Source organism: Xiphophorus couchianus, chromosome 21 (genome assembly GCF_001444195.1).
Source record: "Xiphophorus couchianus chromosome 21, X_couchianus-1.0, whole genome shotgun sequence".
NCBI classification, from domain to species: domain Eukaryota; kingdom Metazoa; phylum Chordata; class Actinopteri; order Cyprinodontiformes; family Poeciliidae; genus Xiphophorus; species Xiphophorus couchianus.
Window position 1 is genome coordinate 8,165,976 of NC_040248.1, and position 16,108 is coordinate 8,182,083.

A 16,108-nucleotide genomic window follows, 5' to 3' on the forward strand; every position below is an offset into this window, starting at 1 on the left:
AGAATAGACATTTTTTTCAGTCGAGCCCTAAAGAATTTGCAAACTACTATATTTTAATAAGCCAAATGTGCAGAATCCCTTGTTAAGTTTAACCATTGTCAATAATTTACACACCCATTGCCCCTCAGAAAATCTCACAACTTTATTTGAATAAAATATTGCGCACTCATATTTTGTTCATCCATCAATGTTGTTTATATCTGCTTATCCTGACCTAAAGTACAACTTCACTCATAAAAATCATAATATTTTTTTTGTTGGTTTGTTACTTGGCCCTCGGCTACTTTTAGCGTTTTTGCACAGGAGACAGAAGCTTTAGACATCACTATCCCAGGATATTTTAATACTGTAACCTAATTTCCATACTAAGGAATCTGAAAATAAATGACTGCGTTCAATATGTTGTAATTATATAACAAGCTGTCGCAGTTCAGTATAATATGGTGGCTATTATAACTTAAGTAATTGTGGAGAAGAGCGCTCTTTTATCAGCTTCATCACCTGTCCTTGCGCGACGCTGTCTCATCTGCGCGTGCCGGTCACGTGATCATCAACAGAAGCGGCAGCAGGAGGGCGAGGAGCGGAGGAAACTGACAAGTGCCGGTCGGAGGAACAGATAAACGGACCGTGTGTCTGCCTGCTACCGGAGAACCCCCATTCCCTGCAGGTAGGAAGATTTACGCGCTGCGTCTTCACTGTACGCTCCCTTAACAGGTTCAGAAAATAAAAGAAAACTCTGATTCCAGTCTTTGACGTCACTGAAGGGTTTCCGACTTGTTATTTAAGCAGCATTTAAAGTTTCGAGCCCTGAATTTTAACTAAACCGATTCTAGTTCACAGGTTAACTTATGCTTTATGTAAAAGAAACGTTATTACTTTGTATTGTCCTCTCATAAAACTCCTGTTTGATTACGAAAAACCTCGCTGGAGATAAGCATCCTAGCGTCCACTCACATTACTGGTAGATTGTATTCTTTACGCGTAAATGAGATGATGATAAACATAAATAACATTTTCTCCCATGCTATGCTGGCTGATGCAGGCTATTTCCCAGAAACCAGATGACACAGGAAAGCACACCCCTGCTGAATGAGTTGATTAAATTGTTACTTTCAAATTACCCAACTACCTCCGGAAAAACCCCACTGTATACACACACACACGCACGCACACACATCCATATACTGTATATACAGTATATATATATATATATATATATATATATATATATATATATATATATATATATATATATATATATATATATATATATATATGATTATGTAATTTTCTTTTTTCTTTTGAGCAACAACTGACTTATCCAGTGAATAACTACATTAAATTAGCCATGAGCCATTTGTTGGAAATAACAGTCACAAACTCAGGAGGGCAAAAGCAGCCATGGCTGTCCTACAGTCACATGGGGAGGCTGTCCAGTCAGTGGGAGAAACGTGCAGTGGCGGGGAAAGCTAGATTTGGCCTAATCTTGTTAACGGGATTAACACTTCTCAAGAGTTAGTAATGTCACCTCACAGGGAGAGAGAGAGAGTGAGGGAGTAGATGGGACCTTGGTGTGCTGAATTTCTTTGATAAAGTGTAGGGCACTTTGTGCTGTAACCCTCCTAGGACCCAAAAATAAACTCTGTAATTAGAATGCATTAAGGCTGATATAACAGACAGCTCTTTTTGAAAGAGTAAGTGTGGCTTAATGTCACTTAGCAATGAAGAGTATAAATGTTTCAAATGTATGTTTTCAAATAAAAAACATGTTTATAACAGTGGATGTAGGTTGACATTTATTTCAGTGGTAACAAGGGGTATGGTTTTCTACTGGATCTTCTTACTTTCACCATGCTGTGGTGTTAGTTTAGATCCAGTGTTTCCCAGTGAAAGCTAAAGTTCAGTGATGCCGTGAATTAACTGATGTTGAAGTTTGAAACCTGGGTCATTTTTTGGGAGAACTACTAGTATAAGCATTTTAATGGGTTTAATAACAGTGCAGTAAAACACATGGAACAATATAATATTACTAGAACATTGTCTGTCATGCTGCTAGAACTGCAGATCAGCTGTTGATCTGCAGGTAGTTTTCCCACAACACTATATGTTGTTGTGGCCAGAAAAGTCACCTAAAGCAAATGCTATGATGTGGTTAATGCAGTGGTCTTCAACTGCATTCCTCGAGCACCAGAGTCATGCAACTATTAGATGTGTTCCTTGTCACACATGCTTGAATTAAAAGACTAACCTACCTCACTGGCATGCAGTCAAGTTCTACAGAGCTCTACTAAAGAACTAATGTTGGAGCCAGGTGTGCTGAGGACTGGACCTTGAGGCCACAGGGTTAATTAAGGGAAAGTAAAATACTGACATTATCTACAGTTGAACATTTTCTCATTTACTTGTCACAGAAAAAAAAACAGGAAGAACAGTTAATGCCTCATCAGATGTTTTGTGCTGATGGTGAACAAGTAAGAAATAAAAACTGCTTGAAGAAAGCAGTTTCTTAGCTGGTTAACTTTATGCTCACAAACAGCTTCCATGGTTTGTCTATTGACTCTTTTTTGTTGTTCTTTTTGTTGAGTCCAAGATTTTCCCCATAATCCTCTGGCAAAAAGTGTTTCTAGCTGAGGGACTGTTCAAATGCAAAAAATAGCATTTGTTACTGTTTAGGAAGTAAAAAGGTTTTATTTCCTAAACATCACATTATTATAGGATGGCACCACACCAGGTACTCAAATTCCAAATAAATATAATGCAGAGTTGTCTGGGGTGGCTTAGTGTGCAACAACAGACATATCTGCTTTGTCTATTAAATTATTATTGATCAGGTCTACTGTAATGTGCAGGGGTAGCCACAGAAGCACAATGCTCACAATGTAATGTCATCAGTATAGAAGACCCTGGCTCTTGATGTAACTCTATTTTTAATTACTAGGCAATGAAGTTTGTTATCCTAACATCACTGTGTAAGAAATTAGTTTACATGTCATGTCATCAGAAAACTGAACAAGTTCTTTTAGTCCACAATGGTACGAACATCCAGCTCTTTCAAGCGATTAAACTATTACTCAATCAAAAAGAGTAAATTGTGCCTTCAAGCTGTTTTGCAATGTTTAAAGAGATTTCTGGTGCACAGGATGGTGGTGACTGGGGCCTGGTGCCAAGTTATGTAAGCATTTTAGAGTTCAGGTTGGGGGTAATTTTCCCTCAAAGTTCATGCAGAAGGGTCTAAGAACCTGTGGCACTGAGAAGAGGAGGCTAGCAGAGGAAAATGCTGTCGTGGAAAAGTTAGTAGTTTACCTTAATGATGCTGATGTAACATGGAGGTCTCAGGAAGGATACCAGCAGAGCAGCAGAAGAACCAGCAGCTGCACCCTAAGACCCCGTGGACTCTGGTTAGTTCAAATCATGGCTTTGCTGTTGACTAGGAGACATCCTCTTTTCTTCCTCTGTGAATCTCTGTCATTGTAGAAACAAATGTTGTATGGTTGTCAGAATAAGGAAACAAAAAATAATGACCAAATTGAATTGATTAAACCTTGGGAGGAAGATTAAACATGTCTGAAACGGTTTAGACTTTAATTCCCTAAACCTTTTATTGTTCATTTCTTTAATGATTTTTAAGAGGAGCAATTTGTGAACAAGGTGTACTTGCTTGTGAGTTTATTTGTGAGTTGCATTACAATGTATTGAACAGTTTACAAGAAACCTGCTTGCAATCAGAACTTCTGAACAAGGTGGGAAAATATACTTTTGTCAGCGCTGTCTTTTAGGGATAAACAACAGGAACCAGAGAAAGGAAGGTGTGTTGGGAGCAGCGATGACACAGGCTTCAAAACATTACCCTTATTTGTTGTGATATTAGGAGAGTCTTTCCTTTTATCATACTTTCTGTAATGCTTTCTGTTATATCTGGCTGCATTTAGACAGTTTCAAACCAGAAATGACCTACACAGATATTTGCAGACACACTCCCTGAAGCACCTAAAACATATAAACCTGACATGGAAGGAATTATTTCCTGCCTCTTCACTGTATACCGTAGATTGTTTGGTTTCGATGCAGAATAAGAGGAAGTGTTCACTTTAGAACTGAAAGTATGTTGAATATGTACAAGGCTTGATACCAATGGTGTCATATTAAGTTTTGGGTGTGAACTGTTGTATTTCCGCTTGCTGTTAGTATGTAGTTCCTTTACTTTCAAACTAAACTGTCAAAAGTCATAAAGAGAGGAGAGCAGCGGTTTTTATTGACAGGCCCAGTTGAAAACTGAACCCGAAGTACTAAAAATATCTTGTGACCCAGTTTGGACCAGCGTAGCTCTTTGGTTCTGGATCTTCATGAAACCATTGGCAAAAGACAAGTTAATTAATCAAACAGACTTGCAGCCAAGACGCTTGAAGCTTCTTTTCAATAAGATTTAATTTAAAAAATGGGTCATGAATATTACAAAGTGCTCCTTTCTGTTCCAAAATAAGATTTTTTATTAGATTTCATATGCTTAGTATAATTTAAAACCATTTAAATTGTCTTATAAGCCAAATTTTGCAAGGAGACCCATTTATTACCACTGAAAAGAAAAAAAACAACAATGTAAAAGCCTTTTGACCTGTTGCCAATCTCAAGCTAACATTTCAGGAGAAATTGGCCTCAATGTATTTAAATCGCAGATTAATGTTGCTGTTTGATTTGAAATGCAAAAAAAAAATGCTTTACTCTACAAAATTAATCTAATTTTCTGTCAAGATCAGACACTCAATGTATGTCACTGCGAAGTCTGTTTTAGCTCTACTTGTTTGGATCTAATTGTCTGTGAGACAGTTAACCTTGTCAGAGGCAGTGGTGCACCGCCTCTTACCCCAATTTACCATGAAAATAATCTGGCTTCCCTGTAAATGCTGGGCAAGCAAAATTTTAAATAATTTCAGTTCGCAGACTTCATCCTCCTGGACCAACTAAGCTGAATTTATAATAAGTTAAGATGCTAAGAGAGTCGTGCACAGCAACTTCAAACTTCTGAACTATCGCTTTAATATTTGATCCAAGTTGAGTTGATTTTTGGATTATTTTGGATCTCTCACCTCTACATCCTTGGTTGCTGTAGCAGAGCCCCTGATTAAATCCTGATCATTTCTGGACCGTTTGAAAGGGAAATGGAACAGAACCAGTGTGTTTAGGGGCAGGCTATTCTGAGCAACAGCAGCCTTCTTACAGGGACAGTGACCTGATAGGCCAAAATAAAAATGTCTTATAGTCAGAGTTTAGTCAAATGGAACAAAAAATAATTTGATTTGTTTTATTTTTCTTACAGGTGAACACCATGAACTATGTGGGGCACCTGGCAGGCCAGGTTCTGGTGACGGTGAAGGAGTTGTACAAAGGAATCAATCAGGCCACCCTGTCAGGCTGCATTGATGTGATTGTGGTCCGACAGCCTGATGGGACGTTCCACTGCTCTCCTTTCCACGTCCGCTTTGGAAAACTAGGAGTCCTACGCTCCAGGGAGAAAGTGGTGGGTTCCTAATATTGGTTTAAATTAAATGGTTGCAGCTTTTTGGGATCTCTTTAGAGTCTTTTGGGAAGATTTTGCTACAGCCAGACACTGTGTTCACTGTTACTCACTAATTGCAGCCAGTTTTAACAAATGCTGTTTTAGTCTTGAGTAAATTGTTGGATGATAACTTTGTACTTTAACTGGACTAAAAATATATTCAAGTAGTGCTGCATTTACTTAGTACAACTTTTGGACACTCTTGCCAGTTGGACCAAGTCTAATGTAATATTTCTCATAAAGAAAACTATAGCCAACAATTCATAGAGTGCAAAGCAGCTATTTGTTTTGAAGCCCACAACAAACATTTTCCCTCTCTCCCTCTGCAGTAGCCTACTGAGTACTTTGAAGGGAAGAAGCTAAAACTCAAATCTCAGTTTTCCCCATTCAAAAAAGTAATATTATCTTCTGTAGAGTTACACGAGTGTTACACTGTGCAGGAAGTAGTCTGCGGGTTTCACTGGTGGTTTAAAGCATTTATTTATGTAGAGAGGGCACATGAGAGAAAACACACTTGCCTTGTATTTCTTTACTGTGAAATTTCGGCATCTTGCAATTTGATTGGGTTGAAGATAATTTCTTCATGTAACATTTCTCATGCTTTAGATGTGAATAAACTATTTCAGCTGCATGCTATATGCATGCATTTTTACTTAATGCGCAGGTAAAAATCGTCCGTCTGTTTTCTGTGGCTCAGCTCAAAGCTTCAGGTAAATCTGGGGCACAGAGCTATGCTAAGATTGTGGTTTTCTGTTAAGCCTCATTGTTGTTTGTTTCAACCTGAAGCAATCTGAGTATGCCTCACTGTAAGGTGCTCTGTTGTTGTGAAACTATGGTTCTGCAGATTGACATAGAGATCAATGGAGAATCTGTGGAGCTGCACATGAAGCTCGGAGACAATGGAGAGGCCTTTTTTGTGCAGGAGGCAGAGCGGAGCAATGTGAGTTTTGCACTTTTTAATTACAATGAGTTAATTTTACCTTTACAATAACTTGCAAAAATATTCATCCCACTGAGCTCTTTCATCTTTTGCCACCTTACATTCAGAAACATCTGTGTTTTATTAAGGCTTTTTGTGACAGTGCAGAACAAAATAGTGAGTAATTGTGAAATGGAAGTAAAATGACATGGTTTTAAAAACGTTTTCCAAAAACATCTGCAAGTGTTTTTTTCCACCAGTGTTGCACACAGAGAAAATAAAATGTCTTTGCAAAACTTGAGCGCCTTTTGCCACATTTTCAGAGTGCAGGACTATTAAATGCCATGTCAACAGATTTGCGGTTGTGCAATACCCCTTAAATTTACAAATAAAAGAACAGTTGCACTGGGCTTCATCAAAGTGAGAAGGGTTTCAGATACATTTACCATGGATAATTTTCCCTTCACTTCTCAGCGATGCGTTACTTTGTGTTGGTCTGTTACATGCAATTCCTGTGAAAAGCTTGTAGTTGTAATGTGACAAAATGTAAAAACAATCAAGCGGTTTGAAAACCTTTCCAAGGCACTGTCTTTTTTGGTCATTTTGTAAATATACTCTCTGAAATAGGAGATAATTCCTGCCCACTTGGTGACGTCACCCATCCCCTCTGAGGAGGTTCTGATCCGGAGCAGGGAAGCCAGATGTGTGGGGTCCACAGAGAGCTGCCAGCCCCCTGTTGTCCCAGAGCCGGACTCGGCAAATCCCCAGCTTTGCTCAAGCTCATCCGGCAGAAAGAAGAAGCGGCGCAGGAGGAAGCACAAAGCCGAGCCACGCAAGGAGGAGCCAACATGTGCAGGAGGAGAGCAGGAGCTGTGTGAGTGCAGCTCAGATGAGGAGCAGCATGCAAACAGCGGAAGGTGAGCATAAACTGAACTCTGATCTGCTGTTCAGAAACTGTGTTACTAATATTATTCTCTATCGTCAGGGCATCATCGCCGTCAATAGTGAAGGACAACGTGGAGCAGAGGCAGCACTCGCCTCCCACTGCCCTGGAATGGGACAGCTACCCTTTCTCTGATGGGGACTGGTCTCCCAGCCCCATGTACGAACTTGTCATTCCATGCACAAACATTCTTACACCTCCTGAACTTTCACATTTTGGCATATTACAACCACTAATCAATTTCACTAAAATATACAGAGCCGAACACCAAGTGATTCATAATTGTGAAGTTGAAGGAAAATGGTGAACAAGGTCTACTTTTGGGTTATTTAATCTTAGTCTTAAAGGCCTCATAGGTCTGTTAAAGAACATTAGTGAAAACGCATCATGAACGCCAAAGAACACAATAAGCCAGGGAGCATTAATGAAAGAGACCAATTCCATTCCTCCAGAGCAACTATCCAGTAACTTTTAGACAAATCCCTTTCATCCCTTTCCTTCTCATGGCCTAATAAAAATCCAAACCTAAATCCAACAGAGAATCAGCGGGAAGGTTTGAAAATACTTGTGCTAAGATGTTAGATTTATATCCCAAAATACTTGGATCCAGGGTGTTCATGCATCCTTAAAAAGCCTTAAATTTATATTTAAAAATGTAAGCTGTCCTTGAAAAATGCTAATCACATGTCTTAAATTTTGTTCTGGCATGATTATTTTTTATGTTTTTCTTGCTGGACTCTTCTGGCTACATTTTGAGTCACATGCAGACATCTTCATTGTAATTCTGCCACCTGTCATGGGTGAGTGCAAATGTATCACCGGTTGGCTAGACAATGTCAGTTTCAGCCCATAAAAGGCAGCAGGATCCCCCAATTATCCCCAATTCAAGCTAATATTAAAAAAGTCTTACATTTGACTTGTTGAAACTTGCAGATACCCTGGTTGAATTGAAAATATGTTGTTTGGAAAGTGCTCGTGACATTTCCAAGACATTTTAGATTTAATTGTCGGCAGGTTTTCTTTCACATCACAATCACTACTTTGTTTTGCTCTACCACATAAAGTAATAATGTTCAATAGTTGTGAATATTTTTAAAGGCAGCTGTAATTATAATAAGTCAGGCAAATAAAAGAAAACAAAACTCTCCCTTGAGGTCCTGGGAGCTGACTCAGTGGAAACTTGTTTTTTGCTTGCATCAGGAATCTGTCCGAACCAGCCTCGCCCAAAAGTGACTCTGAGCTGATGGTGAAGCCGACAGAGAACATGTTTAGGTCTGAGTCGCACATGCAGTGGAGCTGGGGGGAGCTTCCTGAATCAACAAAGGTACGGCTCATAAAGTTACAACGATGCTCTCACTTCCACCACACAAAGACTTACTCAAAACAAGTTTTAATGATGTGTTTCTATATTTTAACTGCCTTTGTCTGCGTCCAGGTCAACAAAAAGTCTGAGACAAAGACACTGAGCATCACCCCGTCAGAGAGTACACATTTCAGAGTAATTCTGAGCTCAGTGGCCATGGAGGACGAGCCGATTGTCCAGCACAGCCCATCAGAGTCCATTTGTAACATCGTGAAGCCAGAACCTCGGACCGTTAAGCCTCGTCAATGCAGCTACAGCCCACAGCTCCCTGAATCACATGGTGCAAACAATAAGCAAGACTTTTCAGATAGAAAGTCGAGCAGCTTTTCCTCTCAATCAAGTCCTGCAATCTCAAATTCCAACTCAAATAACGTACGGAAGCCAAAGTGGACGTCTTCGCCTCCTAGTCACAGGAACAGCGGTTCTGCTCCCAGTACAGGAAGCAGTGAAGCTGGAGAGCCTCTGACAGGATGTCCTGATGCAAAAGCTGCATCTAAGACCACAGACTCACCCGGCAAAAGGAAAGGTAACGGTCTTTATGTCCTCCTCTAGAAAATCTCAATGCTTTTTGTACTTTTCAGAATGTAAGTCTAAAAAGAGACATAATGAAAAAGTTATTTTAATCCAGCTCAACACATGTATTGCCTCAAAAGAAACACTGAAGACAGAAAGTTGATAATGTCTTAGCTGACTTCCTCCAGATTTCTGTATGAGACAACAACTACACCCAGTTTGAATGTATGTGGATGCTAATAGGAAGGATGTGGTTTCTGTTTGGGCCCTTAGTTCAGACTCTCGTCTGGGACTCCTCTTTGTTCACATGCAGAAGTAAAAAAAAAAAAAGTAAAGGAAGTGAAACAAAGTGAAGTCTGTCATTGCTATGAAGACATTCAGAGTTTTTGTTTTCTCTTTTTCGAAAAGTTGTGAGGAAGAGGAGCCAACACCAGGGGCCTGAGGATATTTACCTGGAGGACCTGGTCGCCCTTGAGCCGGACGTTGCCGCTCGGTACTTCCCAAAAAGGTGCAAAACTGGAAATTCTCAGAGATTTCAATGCATTTATAACCAGCCTTCAATGTAAACAAACAAAATCCCAGCAGACATGACATGGACTGTACACTCCTATGATTTTAATATCTGAATTTGAACTGTCCATATTCCAGTGAGACTGAGCCGGTACCTAAGCACTGGGTGGAGACGGGTCGGCGCTCCGGGTCCCAGTCCCCCCAGTCAGTGGGGAGCGCAGCGGCAGACAGCGGAACAGAGTGTCTGTCCGACTCAGCGAGCGACCTGCCTGACGTTACGCTGTCGCTGTGTGGAGGCGTGGCCGAAAACTCAGAAATCTCAAAAGGTGACAGGTTGTCTTTATTATGAACTATAGCTATCGCTGCTTTACACTGTTCATTGTGAGGAACTAGTTTAGTTTTTCTAGACCCGTTATTTACTCCCCCTCTCTTCGCAATGCATCTCCACACGAGAGTACTGACTATTATTAAATATATAATTTTTGTTAATCCAATCTCTTAAGCAAAGTTTGCATTTTCCTCTAAAACCTGATGCGTCGAGTAAATATATTGTAAACATCTTGTATTGCAATTCAAAATGCATTTAAAGAATAATAAAATGTGTTTTATAACGAACACAAAATAAATGTTTTTTGTACAAACGTTTTTGATTGGAAGGAGTTTTAAATGTGAAACAGCACAAAAGCTGTAAGCTGAAGGTTCAGTGAAGCTTGATAGAAACATGCCTTATTATTACTGCTTGCACTGTTGTAGACATTTACCCTTATTTTAATGGTTTTTTAAACCATATTTTTGTATGCAATCCTAATTTTGAAATGTTTTTTTATAGAAAAATAAGGCTTTGAGTCATAAACTCGTGTTTTTAGCCGTTTCTGGTATTCATTATTTGCCTATTATTCACAAATTCCGATTCAGAACAAATTATTGTCTCTCGAAAGGGAAATTTGTGTTTATAGCAGTAATTAAACACATTAGAGCCAATAAAACATAAAAGACAATAAACAATAAAAAAAATCTGGTATAATAAAAGCTTACATAAAACATCCAAATTAAAAACGTAAGAAAAAGTCTATAAAGTGGTAATAAATTTAAGAATCATAGACAAAAATAGGATTTATACAACGACCTCAACATGTTTTACATATCATTACTGCGGAGGTGCCAGTTAGCATGTCTTTTAGTTTGAGGGAGCATGTTTTGTCCGTTTAGTAGGCGGAAGAAGAAATTATTTTAAAATGTGAAACAAATCAAAATAATCCGAAATTTCATTTCGAAAATGATCTGTTGGCTGAACCTCTGTCCGTTTTTGTTTAGAGAAATTCATGGAACACATGATCTCCTACAATGACTTTGCTGAGAATCCAGCAATCATCGACAATCCAAACTTGGTGGTCAGAATTGGAAACCGGTGGGTCTCATCAGCCCAGCATATATCCCATTCCACATTTTCGCTCAAACATCTTAAGATTAGAAATCAAAATATATTTCTTTTCTAGATATTACAACTGGACTCTGGCAGCACCTTTGATTCTTTGCATGCAAGCTTTCCAGAAAAATCTTCCGAAGGTATCGTCTGGTCTAACGCTTTTTTCTCATGCTGCTTGAATAATTCTTTCTCATAATTGAGTTATTTGAATTTCAGACGACAGAAGAGGCCTGGGTGAAGGAGAAAATGCCCAAAAAGTCCGGACGGTGGTGGTTCTGGAGGAAGAGCAGCACAAAGCAGGTGAAAACTAAAATTGGTTGCGCAATGACTCACAAATGTGGAGGACACTGGAGTTCCAGTTTGCATTGCAAATGAGGAACACATTGCCCAAAAGCCTCAGCAATCTCATCATCTTAGATTTGCATCATTATATAAAGGCATTTTCTTGTTAAATAAGCTCTCCCTTTTAAAAAATTTACATCTTCTTCGTGTTCTTAGTTGTCAACTGAGAGCAAGTTGGAGAGACAGGAGTCTGCGAGCAGAGAGAGCCCTGCCCTCCACCAGGCCCCAGATACCCAGTGAGTCAGCAGCCGGGCCGCATTCAGAGTCCTAACAACAATACAAAACATGTCAACACGAGTTGTGTTGGGTAAACAAATTCCACACAGGACGGATTAGCATATTAGTCAGTGCTGAAGTCTTGTGACTTACAAACCGATGACCAATAAACTCATTAAGGAGCAGAGACACAGAAAATATGTGAAGAATAGATGATTAAACTCACGTGCTTCATAATTATCAGAAAACGTTTTTCAATTTGTAAATTTGAAAGGTAATCAGCATACATATCTGCAGTGTTAAGTAGAAGTTATGAAGTGTGGTAAATGTAGATGAGTAGATATGCTGCCCCCTGGTGTCTGTAATTGCTTCTTGCCAATTCTTAAGTTATTTGATAATAAATTCACTCTGAAAAAGAAAAGTTCAGATAAATTTTTAAATCTTTTAATTTGACACGACTTTCATACCCATGATGATGTGTGTGTTTGTGTGTGTGTCAACTTGTCACCAGACCTGTTTGTCTCTGTACTGCAGGCAGAAAGCTTCAGAGTGGTCCAGTGATGAAGAGACCAAAGAGCTGAACGTTGCGGCACCATCCATGAAACCCACTGAGCGCGTGCAGAGTGAAGGAGCGGCTACATGTCATTCTTACAGGAAATCCCTCCGTCTGTCGTCTGATCAGATCGTAAGTTCACCAGTGTGAGCTGCGTGGTTTAGAAAGAAACAGCGGAAAAAGGTTTAACTTGTGTGCCTAACAATAATAAAATCCTGCCATTCTTCATCAGAATCTGTGTTTTGTGGAAAAACAACAATTTAGCATTTTGAAATGAAAGAAAAATCAGGTACCAAGTACATTCTGTATGCCTAAAGGGGGTTAAAAATGTTTTTCTTACAAGTGAAAATCAACACACAGCAACCAGATCACCAGAATATTTATTGAACCATTATTGCTTGGTGCTTTTTAAGAGTCTGCACTTCACTCTCGCCCTACCTTCAAAGTAAACTGGAAAGTGTGTAGAGGAAGCATTTAGTTTTATTGGATTTTCATATGTTCAGTAAATAAAATTAGAATATGCATTATTGATAGCATCACTCTATGTGAAACTAATCTATATCATGTGTTTCACTCAGTAATTATTCTAATTTATTTGGTGTATTTCAGCTTCTGAACTGTTTACCTTTTGCAGGCCAGCCTGAAGCTGAGAGACGGCCCAAACGACGCCACGTTCAGCATAACCACTCAGTACCAGGGAACCTGTCGCTGCGAAGGAACCATCTACCTGTGGAACTGGGACGACAAGGTCATCATCTCGGACATCGATGGCACCATCACCAAGTATGGAAAATAAACACACTTTTCTCTGAAAATATAAATGTACAACAGGCTACTGAACATGAAGCCATCAACTGATCAAATTCATATTTGCAGAGTGTATTATTATATATACTTTTGGAGTGATTGAGCTCAACCAGAGATCCAACATTTAAATCTTTGTTAGTTTTGGGTGCCCACACCCAAACACCTCCTTTAACAACTTGTTCATGTAACAACTAATAATAATGCATATCAGATTGGTGTTGCTTAGATTTGGTGAGTTCACTGATTGTAAAACAACCAGTCAATCAAATTTAAATTCTCATGTTCTGATTATCAGCAGACATTTTTAATTTCTAGCCTTCTTCACCACTCAGAATCAATTAGATCTCTGGATCCACTTATACCTGAGAGTAGGCCGGTTCCGGTCATCTGCTGAGCAATCGGTGCAACTCCACCTAAAATTCTTATTACATTGAGAAGAAAACTCAATCTGCTTTCCAAAATAGTTTGACCTGGTAATTGTTTCCATTTCTGATTAAGAAAGAAAAAGAAAACAAATAAGAAAACTTTGTCCTCACACATTCCTTTACAGATCAGATGTTTTTGGTCAGATTCTGCCTCAGCTTGGCAAAGACTGGACTCATCGGGGAATCGCAAAGCTTTACAACTCGGTGCATGAGTAAGACCAATCGTCTGCATCCATTATCACATCAGGAAACATTAAACTAAAACAACTTAGCCAGCGAACATCTGACTTGCAGGAACGGCTACAGGTTCCTGTACTGCTCGGCCCGAGCCATCGGCATGGCTGACATGACTCGCGGGTATCTGCACTGGGTGAACGACAGCGGCACGCTTCTTCCTCAGGGACCTCTCATGCTTTCACCAAGCAGCCTCTTCTCTGCCTTCCACAGGTGGGAAATCCTCTGACTTTTATCTGATCAGCAGAGATGCTGATGTTTACCGACATGAGATCTGCATCTGCTGGAGAAAATCACACAATGAAAATTGCAGTGAAATTACAACTGGAGCTTGAAAATGCCAATCTGTGCATTTAATCCTGTTTTTGAGATGCATTATGTGCTTCCAGAATCAGCTACTGTGTGTTAGAGGATTCATTTATGATACTTTTTTCCTTTAAGAGAGGTCATTGAGAAAAAGCCTGAAAAGTTCAAGATCGAATGCCTCACAGACATCAAGAACCTGTTCCACCCAAACACTCAACCTTTCTATGCTGCCTTTGGAAACAGGGAGAATGTGAGCAGAAATACTTTTACTCCTGCACTATTAAAGTTTTTATTTTAATCTGTATAAAATCTGTTTGCTTTTGTGTTCCTTCCTCATTAGGATGTGTTTGCCTACAAACAAGTGGGTGTGCCTGCGTGTCGGATATTCACAGTGAATCCTAAGGGGGAGCTGATCCTTGAGCAATCCAAAGGCAATAAAACATCGTAAGTAGCGACAAATCACTTTCTGTCAGCTGTTCCTCCCATACAAATGTTTTAATATTTTCTCTTGTGATGCTTGTTTGTAACTTGGCAGCTACAGCCGGCTGAGCGAGCTGGTGGAGCACGTTTTCCCACTGCGAAGCACTCAGCACTGCGCCACCTTCAGCTGTCCGGACTTCAGCTCCTTCTGTTACTGGAGGCAGCCGATTGCAGAGGTGTGCTTCGAGGAGCTGCTGTGACTTCAGAGATGCTCTGATTTAAATCCAAAACTTAATGGCTGCTAAAGTAGCATCTTAAATATTTTCTGATGTAGGGTCAATGTCAGGGATATATTTATGTACTCCTTTATTTTTAAATTAAGCAGTGCGTAAACTGCACAGAGCATATTTGCACTTTTAGACTGCAATTTAGAAGGCAACATTTTGCACTTAAAAATCAAGCTTTTATCTTGAAGTAAAATGTCACTCAGTGAAATGTTTGTGCAGTTGTAGAAGACTGTGAAATATTCATCTGCATGTAAAACTGAAGCTTGCCAAGTGCATATTTTGACACAATCTTTAAAGGTTCAACTGATTGAACAGTGTCTAAACTGACCAATCAGAAGACTGCTTATTTTGTTACATTTAGAGTCTTCAGGAAATAACAGTTCTTCTCGATGTTTTACTGTCCAACATATGTGACGTTTTATGCACTTTAATGGATGAACGACAGTCCCACAGCATTTACCCATTTTCATACAAAGCTTTTTGGATTCAAAATGTTCATATGATCAGCTTATTATCTTAAGAATCACATTTTCTCTTTCCAACCAAAGGCAATGAAAAATTGCCTTTTGTTCTCCTAACAATCTCTACTGATTGGTTGGTGCTATAATTGGCTCTTGAACCTAAAAGGCTATACACAGATTCCTGTTTTTTTTCTGTAATTAGGATCACAAACTGCTAAAAAACAAAAAATACTTTTTCTACAGTTGATCAACAATTTTTTTTCTCATGCAAGAACAAAATATTTTTGTGCACATAAACATTTTTTGTTGCAGTTTCTGTGAGTTGTAACCCAAGGACTTCTGTAGGGACTTAATAGAGTCGCTGTCCCTTTAAGGCCTTACGTGTTATTTACTTTGAACTGAAATGCTGAGAATTGCTGCTTCAAATTGCAGTAATGTGTCTCGAGTCAGTAAATGAATGTAGATCCTGCTGCTGCTTGATAAGTATTTCTGTAAATCCATAGTTAGACTCAGGTTCACTGTTCATTTTTAATGAATGTTGAATTTTTTTTTTTCCCAGAAGTTTGTGTTCTTAGTAACAAATGTCCACAATTTACAGCATTCTTTCTGTGAAAGTGACAAGCTTTGTGTGAAGAGACCACACTTTTAATTTATATTAGTTTTATGAAACTTTACTTTTGCTGACCAATTAAGAACTTTAGTTATTGCAGATCATTTCTATAGATTGCTCAGACCAACTTGTGGGCATCTATTATTTTTTGCTAGAAAGGCACACAAAAAAAACCCTATTAAATTACACATTTGTTCAAATTTATGAACAAGTAGTACA

At 39.1% G+C, this 16,108-nt stretch overlaps 1 protein-coding gene across 1 annotated transcript; it reads left to right on the top strand.

The window, feature by feature from the left end:
• Window positions 1-430: 430 nt before the first annotated feature.
• Window positions 431-15,775, top strand: LOC114136587 (phosphatidate phosphatase LPIN2). The gene is made up of 20 exons (XM_028004639.1): window positions 431-667; window positions 5,315-5,515; window positions 6,399-6,494; window positions 7,101-7,390; window positions 7,459-7,575; window positions 8,617-8,740; window positions 8,852-9,305; window positions 9,701-9,800; window positions 9,941-10,128; window positions 11,117-11,210; window positions 11,299-11,368; window positions 11,445-11,528; window positions 11,727-11,806; window positions 12,321-12,471; window positions 12,974-13,122; window positions 13,697-13,783; window positions 13,866-14,018; window positions 14,247-14,361; window positions 14,452-14,555; window positions 14,647-15,775. The coding sequence occupies exons 2-20, from the start codon at window positions 5,324-5,326 to the stop codon at window positions 14,789-14,791; spliced, it is 2,793 nt and encodes a 930-aa protein (XP_027860440.1). The 5' UTR covers window positions 431-667; window positions 5,315-5,323; the 3' UTR covers window positions 14,792-15,775.
• The last annotated feature ends 333 nt before the right edge of the window (window positions 15,776-16,108 follow it).